We start from the raw sequence: 13,326 nt of genomic DNA on the forward strand, positions 1-13,326 counted from the left end.
AACCGAGCGTAGAAGGAGTTGAGTTTGTCCGCGAGAGAGGCATCGTCGCTCCCCATTGAGGGGGCGCTGACTTTGTAGTCAGTTATCGGCCGGAATCCCGATCTGTGCCATTTGTGCCTCCATTTTGTCAGCATACATCCTCTTAGCAAGTTTAACAGCCTTGCACAGAGTATAGACTGTTGTCTTGTACTCTTCCATGTTTCCTGTCTCTCTGCCCAGGTTGTAAGCAGTGGTGCAAGTTTTCAGAGCTGCTCTGATAGTACTGTCCACCCACGGTTTCTGGTTCGGGAACACCCTCGCCTTTTTTGTGGGGACGATACTATCAGCTAAGGTTGCTATGAAGCTAACAACAGTATCTGCGAACTCGCTGACATCACTGGCGCTTCCTTGAAACATTCCCCAGTCTACATCCTCGAGAGCGTCCTGAAGCGTCCTGAAGCGTGGCCTCTGATTGGTCGGACCATCTCTTTACCTCACGTGACACGACGGCGTCACATGATCTCTGCCTGTAAGCAGGATAGAGAAAGATGGAGTCATGGTCCGATGTGCTTGTAGCCCCGGCTAATGGCGGAGCCGGTACTGCCTTGTAGCCGGCTCTGAACGGGGTGTAGCAATGATCCAGCGTGTTTCCTCCCCTGGTGGAGCAGGCGATGTGCTGAAAAAAGGATGGCATCACTTTCTTCAGATCCGGAGTCGCTGGTTTCAGCCAAGTCTTCGTGAAGCACATAATGTTACAGTCCCTCACCTCTCGCTGGAATCGGACCCTTGCCCGTAAATCATCCATCCTGCTCTCCAGCGAATGTGCATTTGCCAGAAAGATGGATGGGATCGCCGGACGGTAAGCAGATCTTTTTAGCCTTATTCTGATTCCGCTTCTCCTGCCCCTGTGTTTCTTCCTGCCGCCACCGCCTTTGTCCCCTCCTTTGTCTCTGTCCCGCCTGATCTCCGATGGCCAATCTTGGCATAAAGTGTCTCTAAACTCCTCTTTAAGTCCGGAGTTTAGGTCTATAAGTGACTGGCGGTCGTATGACGTCCCCGCCAGTGTGGTTTCCATAAAAAAAGTTGTAAAAATAAACATAATAGCTAAAAGTATGCACAATCTTTGCGGAGCTAAAACCGACGGCGACTGACCTGAGCTGCGCCATCATGTTAAAAAGACGAAAGTCTTTCTCTGGTCTGCATCCCCTTAACAATTCTGTGTATTGAGCTGTACTGTATTGTACCCATTCTGCAATCTGTTAATACAATTTTCAATCAATCAATATCAGGCTCAGCCCCTCCCTTCCAGCTGGAGCGAAACACAGAAGTTATGTGATTGATTGATTGATTGATTGAAAATTGTATTAACAGATTGCAGAATGGGTACAATACAGTACAGCTCAATACACACAATTGTTAAGGGGATGCAGACCAGAGAAAGACTTTCGTCTTCGTCTTTTTAACATGATGGCGCAGCTCAGGTCAGTCGCCGTCGGTTTTAGCTCCGCAAAGATTGTGCATACTTTTAGCTATTATGTTTATTTTTACAACTTTTTTTATGGAAACCACACTGGCGGGGACGTCATAAGACCGCCAGTCACTTATAGACTTTATATAAACTTATAAACTTTATTAACAGATTGCAGAATGGGTACAGTACAGTACAGCTCAATACATACAATTGTTAAGGGGATGCAGACCAGAGAAAGACTTTCGTCTTGTTTACATCAGGGTCCCCCATTTTCAATTCATCATAACATATATGACATACACGACATACAGATAGACAGTACTGCTACATCTATACATTTATGACATATCAGATTTGCAAATACAGACCCCAGGTGGTGAGAGCAGGCAACTGCACCTCCTCATCCATCACCCTCAACATAGGGGCCCCCCAGGGCTGTGTTCTAAGTCCCCTCCTCTACTCCCTGTACACACACGACTGTGTGGCTCAGCGGAGTAGCAATACAATCATCAAATTTGCTGACGACACAGTGGTGGTGGGCCTGATCTCTGCCAACGACGAGAGGGCCTACCTGGAAGAGGTCAAGGTCCTGGCGGGATGGTGCCAGGAAAACAGCCTCTCCCTGAACGTCAGCAAAACAAAGGAGATGATTGTGGACTTCAGGAGGTCGGGGGTCAAGGACTACAGCCCCCTCAGCATCGACGGGGCACCGGTTGAGAGAGTCAACAGCTTTAAGTACCTCGGAGCCTACATATCCGAGGACTTGACATGGACCACACACATTGACAGTGTTGTGAAGAAGGCACGACAACGCCTCTACTTCCTCAGGCGCCTAAGGAAGTTCCAAGTCAGTCAGAAGATCCTTAAGAACTTCTACTCATGTACAATAGAGAGCATCTTGACCGGCAACATCACCTCCTGGTTTGGGAATAGCACTGCACAAGACCGAAGCAGACTACAAAGAGTGACACGTTCAGCCGAACGCACAATTGGAGGGGGGCTCCCCACCCTCCAGAACATTTACAACAAGCGTTGCAAGGGCAAGGCTAAGAGAATCATTAAAGACTCCAGTCACCCGAACAACTGCCTCTTTGAACTGCTGCGGTCAGGCAAGCGATACCGGAGTCTCAAGGCGAGCACAGAAAGACTCAGAAGAAGCTTCTATCCCCAGGCCATCAGGCTGCTAAACGAACAATGAATGAACACTACACAACAACCACCAAACGCACATAGCACACACATCCACACGCACACACTCACTTTAAACAAACACACTGTAGCACCCACTCCACACACTTTATAGCACACACCCACTTTAAACAAACACACTGTAGCACCCACTCCCCACACTTTATATTTATTGATGAAGGATTGCACTACAACTCGTACACCTTACTGTAAAGTGTACCTAAAATTGTACCTCATCCCATTTCTGCTTTGCACTAGATAGTACTGTACATTAGTACACTGCATAGTATTGTATATTATATGGTAACTCAGAACATTGTACATATGTCTATACCGAACACTGTGACCTCATTTTTCTTCTTCTAAATTACATGCTATATTATGTTATTTGATACTATCTTGTCTAGCACAGTCTCTGGAGCGTAACAGTAAGAAGCATTTTATATGAAAGTATTCTGTACTTCTGTATGACAACTATTAAAGAACTTGAACTTGAGTACTGTTTGTGATACAAAAAGAGTCCAGAAAAGAGAGTATATACATTTGACGTAGAAACTGTACATTGGAGGGTAGGTGGGGGGGACGGGGGTGGGGGACTATACATTGGAGGTGGTTGGGTGGGTGGGGTGGGGGGGGGGGGGGACACTGTACAACTGTACAAGCAAAACTGTACATTGGAATATTGACAAAACCATACTTGGTCATTTACTGTACATTGGGTTGGGTTAGGACATTTACAGGGGCCAGTTTCAAATTGCAGTCTCCCGTAGGTGTTTTTTGAGAGTGTTTTTGAAAGTGGGTAGTGATTCACATTCCTTTACAGCTTTGGGTAGGGCGTTCCACATTGATGTGGCATAATTGCGAAACAGTTTAGAAGCAGCTTGGCAGCTCTTCAGCCCTGCATTCTACAGCCTGTGATAACTCCTCTTGGGAGTCGCGCTGTTTCTATGTAAACTCCGAGAGCAACAGGTCCAATAAATGCGTCTTTAACACATTCGGGGCCATTGGGATTAGACGGGGCCCACTCTATACGGCCAGCATTTCAAAACAACCTTTCATTGTGCGTGAGGCTGTTTGTAGAGCTAAATCTATACTTTATATTATTGCTGTCCATTATCTGTCCATTCTCATTGTCAATTGACACTATAAACCGTCCCTTCAATATGCCTTAAATAAATAATTTTTCATCAATACGTTCCCATTTTTATAGCGTCTTGAATATGAACTTTATAGCAGAATGTTCTGGGGTATTTCCTGGAATGCGAGATATAGGGTGCTAAGCTAATAACGTTAAATCGAATGGCGTTTCGGCTATAGACAAGCTAGAGCTAAAACTCAAAATGCATATTGTCGGTATCATGGTCCACCATGAATGCATGAAAGGGGGGGGGGGCGGGGACGTTGTTTCTGATTATTGATTACCAATAACGGCATTAGCCTCAGTAGCCCCATTCGCTGACCGGGTGGATGGCTATGAGAGCAAGGCCCGATCGGGCTGTAATTGACGTCAAATCGCTCTTACCTGTGGCCGGTTGGACTGCAAAGAGGATTTCCCAGTTATCGATCGCCATCTGGTAGATCCATATGTCCATTGGCTGATGATATATTCCTTTACTGCATACTGAATTCAGCGTCCCAAAAACGGCTACACGCATAGCTTTAGGCTAACAGAAAAGTCCATTCATAATAATAATAAAAAAAAGAACACCGGCCTGTAACAGGGAACACTGCATTATCGAGACAGCGCCCCTACTAGGATCTGGCCGGTAATGCACTTTTCCGAATTCCAAGAGTAGGGTAAATCTGCAGTGCCGCTCGGTGACATTGATATTACAATGGAATAAAAGCCAAAACAACCTTGCCACGTATATATACGTGGTTGGCCCTGAATGTGTTAACATGCTTAACATCCTATTCACCATCTATCTCCTTCCCCTGGGCACAATCCTCCGTCACCATGGGGTCCACTTCCACTGCTATGCAGACGACACACAGGTCTACATCTCCTCCAAACCCACCACTGCCCTTTCCCCCACCTCCCTCACCACCTGCCTTGAGGACATCAGGAGCTGGATGAGCAGAAACTTCCTGAAGTTAAATGGCAGCAAAACTGAGGCCCTGCTCATCGGCTCCAAATCCACCCTCACCAAATCACAAAACACCCCAGTTCCAAACATCACCATCGACGGCTTCCCTGTACCCTTCTCCCCCCAAGTTAAAAGCCTCTGTGTCATCCTGGACGGCTCCCTCTCCTTTGCACCACACATCAAAAACATCACCCGGTCTGCCTTTTTTCTCCTCCGTAATATCTCCAGACTCCGCCCATCCCTGTCCCAATCAAACACGGAAACCCTGGTCCACTCATTCGTCACATCCCGGATCGACTATTGTAACGCTTTCCTCACCGGCCTTCCCACCAAACTCCTCAACAGACTACAAATCATCCAAAACTCTGCTGCCAGGATCATCACCCGCACCAACTCATCTGACCACCGTCCGCATTCAATTACACTGGCTCCCTGTGCACTACCGGATCAATTTCAAAAACCTCCTACTCACCTTCAAAGCCCTCCACAATCTAGCCCCCATCTACATCACTGACCTCCAGGAATACACCCCCTCCGCTCATCATCTACTGGACTCCTCTCCATCCCCAGCTCACGCCTTAGCCCCATGGGTGCCCGAGCTTTCAGCTGCTCGGCTCCCAGACTTTGGAACTCCCTGCCCCCACATATCTGACAGTCTGACTCACTATCAACATTCAAATCTCAACTGAAAACCCATCAGTTCAAACTAGCTTATTCTCTGTAACCTCTGCCACTGTCCTATACCCCCCTGCTGTTTGTTTGTTTTGTTATTTTAACTTAACTGTTTTTATATTTGTTGTTGCTTGTTTTATTGTTAACGTTAGCTGCTAAGCTAAGCTAGCTCACAGGCACAGGAGAAATCAGTTTCATGGAGTTCTAATAGTGAGGAAAGGGGGGGGGGGGTCTCTCTCTCCCTCTCTCTTTCTCTCTGTATGTTCAATGATTATGATCAATGAAGTAGCCAAAATGTACACTATAAAAACAAACTTGATATTTGATGATAATAAATATTTCACTTCATTAGCAAAAATATAACATCATTAAGTCTGCTATAAGCTATTCTCCCTCTTGTGTATGTGTGTGTGTGTGTGTGTGTGTGTGTGTGTGTGTGTGTGTGTGTGTGTGTGTGTGTGTGTGTGTGTGTGTGTGTGTGTGTGTGTGTGTGTGTGTGTGTGTGTGTGTGTGTGTGTGTGTGTGTGTGTGTGTGCATACATTTACATGCTACTCTTTTTCACATGGATTAGGCTAATTAGTTTTAACAATCCTGATTCCTGAGCCCATTTTATTCAAAAGGAAGATATTGATTTAAATATGTATATAGCCTATAAAAAATACATTTGAATCGTATCTCCTGTGCTGGCACAAGCACTACCATAGCGTGGAGTGGAGAGAGAGACACACAATACATATAATAATTCATGGAAATATACTAAAAAGCTATTTATGGCCGGTAATAATCTCTCTGGTTGGTAGTTATTTTTGATCTAAAGCTAAAAAGGTTGAGGATACTCATTAAACATTTTGAAATATTCAATTGAAATAGATTTTCCTGGTAAATTAATGGTTAATGATTAATTGACTAATCAATAAAATAATCAACTGATTAATCAATAACAAAATAGTCGTTAGTGACAGCCCTAAACTACATTAGTGTTCCGTATACGCTTCCATTAATTTGCACTAAGCTAGGCTAGCTTGCAGCCGGGTAGCTTTCTACTGAACGCACAGAGGAGATTGGTATCTATGTTCATGTCTGACTCTGGAGAAGACGTTAACTGTATTTCCCACAATGTTGGCGTGTGTGTGTGTGCGTGTGTGTGTGTTCGTGTGTGCGTGTGTGTGTGTGGCAGGAGGCAGAGCTGACAGATGAGGAGCAGGCTATTAAAGACTACCTGTCTCATGGAGAGCCGTTGCCCCCTGAGGTCCTGGATGTTGTGCTGGCCCCCTACTGGGAACACGAACCATTCAAGTACTGACCTGAAGGATTCAATTTAATTCAAACCTTTATTTATTCTCGAAAAGACAATTTAGGTCACCCTCATTTCCAATGCCGTCGAGACATACAGATGATCAACAAATGAATAATAATAAACATATAATCAAATAATCAATTTACATGGTAAACACAAGACATAATAAAATATAAAGACATAGATAAAGTGCAGGATAATGGGTAAAAATGGATAATCTTCAGCTTAATCTTCATCATCAAGAGATCAAATAAGATCCAAACAGATACGACGAGGAGATAAGTTAAGATCCTAACATATAGGAGAATAATATAAGATTCTAACAGATACAAGTAAAAATCCTGAACGATAAGATACAACCCTAACAGATAAGAAGATAAGATACAATCATAACATATAGGGTAAGATGATAAGATACTAACAGATAAGATACAATCCTAACAGATAAGATAAAATCCTAACATATAGGGTAAGATGATAAGATACTAACAGATAAGATCAGAAGATAAGATCCTAAAAGATAAGATACAATTAGGGATGCCCCGATCACGTTTTTTTGCCACCGATACCGATCACCGATCGTCTTGAGCCATATCGTCCGATACCGATCCGATACGATCGCTTTTGGTTTTATATAATTTTTTTTTTAATATATAGGCCTACTTTTATTTAATTTAATTTTTTTATAAATATATATATATATTATATAATTATACTTGTAGTTGTATTATCTGCAAGACATCGCCACCACGCAACAAGTCAAAATGCTCGCTAGCTCCACTGTCTGTGTGTATACTCTGCTTTGTGTATACTCGAGTAGCCTCCAGCTCCAGCAAGGATTCTCCGGCGCTGCAGCTGGACCCTATACTCTGCCCTCATGCGATGGAAGCCAGGGGCTCGAATACACATCGAATCAATGTTATAAAACATTGATATCAGGAGCTATCTGTAGCTACTGCTAGCCGGCTAGATAACGTTAAGACAACGCCTCAGTGAACTATTTAGTTTAATGGGATATTTCGTTTTGAACAGTGAGCTAACATGAGCTAACGTGAGCTAACGGAGGTATCAACATGCACTACTAGACTATTGCTGGAGCATTTGTTGATATCAGGAGCTATCAGTAGCTAGCCGGCTAGATACCGTTAGACAATGCCTCATGTACTAAAAGTGAATAGTTGATTGGGTCATTCTGTTTAAACAGTAATGATATAGCTAGGTAGCTAACGTTAGCTCACGGTCCCATGCACTATAGACTAGAGCAGAGGACCCTCCTCTGTGTTTACACGGGTGCGGGAGGGGCAGGAGGAGGAGGAGCGGCAGTTTGCAGCTCCGTGTGTCTGAGAGCGAGTGAGATCTCAGCTAAGAATTGGATCATGTTTTTCGATCGGTTTTCACGATCGGCGAAAATAAAGCATTATCGGAATTCACCGATCTCATATTTATACTGAATACCGATCGCTGGCCGATTGATCGGGGTATCCCTAGATACAATCCTAACAGATAAGATCAAATTCTAACATATAGGGTAAGATGATAAGATATTAACAGATAAGATCAGAAGATAAGATCCTAAAGGATAAGATACGATCCTATCAGATACGATAAGAAGATAAGTTCAGATAAGATGATATACTTTCCTAAGCAGGTCTGAACAGTATTATTTTGACAATGTCCAGGGGCCCTCATTTATCAATAATGCGTAGAAAGTGTTCTATTTTCGTTCCTAAGCACGGAATTTAGAATGTCTTTACGCACAGAAAAATCGGTATTTATCAACCGTGCGTGCACAGGTCGTACGCACACTGTTGATAAATACCAATGTTCTTACCATCTATGCTCGTGTACGATTTTAAGTATTTGCATGTACAGAACCGCCTCTAATTAACCATATGGTAATGAAACACCCCCATGGAATGTAGAATAATGGACTAAGCGGACTTGAAACTTCGAGTCCTCCGTGATCAATCTCGCTCTCAGTGAAGTTTCAACAGATGTCATCTATTCTTCTAACCAACAAATTGAAGCTAGAGAGCATTTCGTTTTGACCAATCTTATTTGGAAACATGACACAAAATAATAGTATTTAGCTTTTTATTTTAAACAATATTTAATCCCGTTTGGAGGTGGGTGTTCTGCGTCTGTCCCTCGTGCCAAACAAGCAGGCCAACTGCGCGCTAAAGGGCTCTTGTTCGCGCGTGAGCATTGCACTCCTGTTGGGTCGTTCGTTGGGTTGGTCAGAGTCATACTATGGCTTCAGTGGATAACCCTGATCACCTGCATTTAAGCGATATTTTAATTACAGATACCCCAGTAATAACATTACAATTTAATTCAATACGATGCGTGCCTTCCTCCCGGTCACCAGCAACGACATGTATCAGCCAAATGCGTATCGCAACATTGACTGAGTGGAATCCCTTTCTATTCACATTTAGTCATTCTACAGAAACGCACACTTTTGGAATAGCAACATGTCTTAAAATGTAGTTAATTTTCCTACATTTAAACTTAAGTTACAATATTGGTTAACCCTTTGACTTTATGAATCCACATAAATGAGAGCTTAATGATTAAAAAAATATATATTTACTTTGACTTAAAGAATGCTTGTGCCATCTTTTTGTCACTGGTGTTACCTCATGCCTTTAACAATATTAAAGTCTTTTTAGAAATGTTTTTTTCACAATCTATTCTGCACTTATAGTCAGAGGCACAGTAGGATAATGATAATGCAAAACATTTGGAGATTATGTATTTATTTATTTTAATCAGGTTTGTGAAAAGTGTGATTGTGTGACGTTTGCTTATTAACACCATCATATCTTTGCTATAATAATAACAATATTTGAAGGACAGACATACAAATTTAATGATAGTATCCTTAACATCCTAACTCTTGAATGAAGCAAAGGTCAATTGATATAAAATCATTTACATGTCAACTGTGACACTTTTGATTTCATATGACCCAAAAAAACACAGTAACACCAGTGACACAATAAAACACCAGTGACACAAAGAACACTAACGATTGTTTTATTCAATATCAATTACTTATTTGAGATGGAAAATGGTGTATTTAGTACAAAACCAAAGATTATCACTGACATTAAGTCAAATAACTTTAGTTATTTATATATTTATTTTATATACCGGTATATATTATATATATATTTATTTATATAGTTTATATTTAGTTGTGATCATGAAATGGGTACTAATGAGTTATATTGTATGCATAACAACTTCTTTAAAAGCTTTTACTAAAGCTTATTTACACAAGATAGTCACTGGTGTTACTGGTCGTCACTGGTGTTAATTGAAGAGCAGTAACACCAGTGACGGTAACACCAGTGACCATTTTCATGAAATCTGTATTTTACAAAATGGCAGCTACAGTACCTTAATGATGTTGCTAATCATGCTAAACTCACTAAAATATGTAATTTAATCAATTTGTATTGATTATTGAGTATTGATATCTTCTTTAAAAATAGGCCATACCAGTGACTCTAGCTAAATGTCTCGTATGAAATTATGAGATAAATGAGAACATTTCAAACATTTGAAAAAAGACAGCAGACTGACAATGTACCTTTCTTCACAGTTCTTCAGGAAGTAGGACATAGGAAGTAGGAAGTGATGTCACAAATGATGTGGCAAATAAAAACTCTGAACAAGTCTTTGGATTTTTTCAGAATAGGGATTTTTGTTAAGCGGTAACACCAGTGACATGACACCAGGGGACAGCTATTTCCATTATATTATTTATAATATTTAGTTGTATTTAAAAAAAATTATGTTAGCCACTTCATACATGTGATAGTGGTGTATACATTCTTGCATTTAAAATTGGAGAGAAATATATTTGTAAACTCTAAATATGCCCCTAAACCTCAATACATGACATTGGGGACAAGCACTTTTCTTGTACTTGGAATTTCATATAATTGATTAAAAACAAATATTGCCCAATTCTTGCCTCAAATAGGTATAATTGTTCAAAGAACATTTTATATTATTCAAATATATAAATTAAATGTGACTACAAAGTCTGTTTAAAGTGTATGCTTTCTGCAAAGGCTGGGGACAGAAAAGTGTGCGTTTCTGTAGAATAACTCGTAACTGAATTTGTGATGGAGCTTTGACAGCTACATGGGTGGTACAGTAACAGTCTATTGCTCGATATCACGATGGACCGTGCCGGTGGCCAAAGACCCGAGGGTGGAGAGGACTTGAATGTGCATGGGGATGGCATTTGTGCGTTTTGTTCCACGCTCCAATTTGGGGCCCAAATTGCGGTACAAATTAAGGAGAATGTGTCTCAGGTAGCGGACTCTAGTTAATATTATGTTCTCTCTGCAAATATACTGCCCTATCTGAAAACGGCTCCCCGGCGGAGCGCAGTCAGCGCACCCCTTAGTATTCCGATAACGCTATTATAGATAAACCATGCTGCATTCTTTCGAAAAGAAAGACCTATTCCAAATGCTATTCATGGGTTTGACAATAATTATACTACTGTCGCTATTTTACAATTAACTATAATGAATTACGGGTCATACAGAACACGTCAATGTTGAAACTAATGCATGAAAGTCTGTCTCATGTTGCAGTCTTCATATTCTACCGCTGGGTGCCATGTACGCACGGTCTGAGCTGTGCGTAGATATATGCACAATCTCAAGCACACCTTCAAATTGATAAGTCCCACACTTTGCTTAGAGATTATCGTACGCAAGGTTTACGCACATATCTGTGCGTACGCACCATTGATAAATGAGGGCCCAGGGCAACTGTGAGTACCTTTGAAACGTCTCTGTGATTCTTGTATAACGAACGGTTCGGCCAGAACCAGTCCTTCATGGTAAATCTAGGTTGGTTTCCCATTGAGGAGCAAGTGACTGTGGATTCACTCGGTGCAAGAAAAAAGACTGTCTTTTACTGTTAGTGTCTCAGTGAAGTTTCAACGGAGCGAGGTAGTCTATTCTAACCAACAAATTGAAGTAGAAAGCATTTCGTTGTGGCCAATCTTATTTGGAAACATGACACAAAACAATAATATGTCGCTTTTTATTTGAAACAATATTTAATCGCGTTTGGAGGTCGGTGTTCTGCGTCTGCCCCCGTGCCAAACAAGCAAGCCAACCTATTGTTCGCGCATGAGCCCGTTATAATTACACTACTGTCGCTATTTCACAATGAACTATAATGAATTACGGTTCATACAGAACACACGCCAGTGTCGGGAGTAATGCACGGAAGCTCATTTCCGCGTTGAAACTAATGCATGCAACTGATGAGAGCTATGCCGTCCGTCTGCAGTCCCCATATTCTACCACAGGGCGTCAGCTACGCATGCTCTGGGCTATGCGTAGACATAAGCACAAAGTCAAGTTCACGTTCAAATTGATAAATCCCACACTTTGCTTAGAAATGGTTGTGTGCACGGGTTAAGAACATATCTGTGCGTACGCAACGTTGATGAATGAGGGCCCAGGTCTTTGAAAGACACAAATCTTTCACAAAAAAAAAGAATTCGTAAAAAGCTATTGACAAAGGTGTAAAACAAAAAGTGATACATCTGCAATATCTACACGTTGACATTTGGAGAAAGTACGGCATCTCAACACGGAGTAAACAATGTGTACAAATGCCTCAGGTCCACAGGTTTCCTCCTGGAGGGCTTCCCGCGGAGCGACGACGAGGTGAGCTACATGGTGCAGCGCCGGCTGTTCCCCGACGCCGCCGTCGTCATGACAGCGGAGGTGACGGACACCCTGAGTCGCCTCCTGCCTCTGTGCGTCCAGGCCTGGAGGGAGCGACGTGACCGCCGCAGGGCTCACCTGCAACACACCAGGGTAATGGTACAACACAGTGATTACCTGTGTAGTGTTGTTGTCACCCCTCTGCTTCATGAACCTGTTCGCTGTGTATGTCAGACTTTGTGTGTGCGTGCGCATCAAGTGGGCAAAAGGAACGTAATCCTGGTTGGAACAACGGGGCAGACTACAATATATTTGCATTTGTTAGCCATGCTAGCGATCTAAACAATTTGATTTGATTTGATTTGATTTTTATTTGTCTCGAACATAGAAACATAAAACAAGTTTAAAAAACAAAAAGGTAAATAGCCAACGACTATTTCCATACAATAAGTGTTCGAGAAGGAACAGGGGGAAGTAAAACAACTTATCAAGCCCTGCCCCTTCCGTACAATATTTTACATTATAATTTAATAAAAATAACAATAATATAACAAATAATATTTTTTTTTATAAAAGTACAGTTTTTTATATTTCCAAATATCCAAATGAGAAAAATATAGGCAATCAATCCATGCCAAAGCTAGATGTAAAAGGTGAAATACTCACACTCACAGCCATGCTGATTTGGCAAAATGACATCCAGCCGTTTTTGTTTGAAACAACTTTTAGTCAGGGGAGTGTCATGGTTTCTCTATAGTGCCCCGTCATACTTTTTTAGCGCAGCAGCTCACGCAGGTAATGGGCAACTTAGTCACGTGACTCAGTTGGTGTTGCTGATTGGCTCAAACGCTGTATGTTTGTACAATGCTTCCTGTTCCCCATTGACTTGTAACAGTAACTAATGGACTCAAGAACAATCT

The 13,326-nt window shown here is 41.9% G+C and overlaps 1 protein-coding gene across 1 annotated transcript in view; it reads left to right on the plus strand.

Annotated features, from left to right (window-relative positions):
- ak9 (adenylate kinase 9) overlaps positions 1-13,326 on the plus strand; it is a gene marked incomplete at both ends in the record, with an annotated part of 130,420 nt that overhangs the window by 59,205 nt on the left and 57,889 nt on the right. The window contains 2 exons of the mRNA XM_084338143.1: positions 6,576-6,694; positions 12,361-12,559. Of these exons, the coding sequence (XP_084194269.1) occupies positions 6,576-6,694; positions 12,361-12,559 (318 nt within the window). The remainder of the gene's footprint in view (positions 1-6,575; positions 6,695-12,360; positions 12,560-13,326) is intronic.

Source organism: Notolepis coatsorum (assembly GCF_963971535.1).
Source record: "Notolepis coatsorum genome assembly, chromosome: 2".
In the NCBI taxonomy this organism is placed as follows: Eukaryota; Metazoa; Chordata; class Actinopteri; order Aulopiformes; family Paralepididae; genus Notolepis; species Notolepis coatsorum.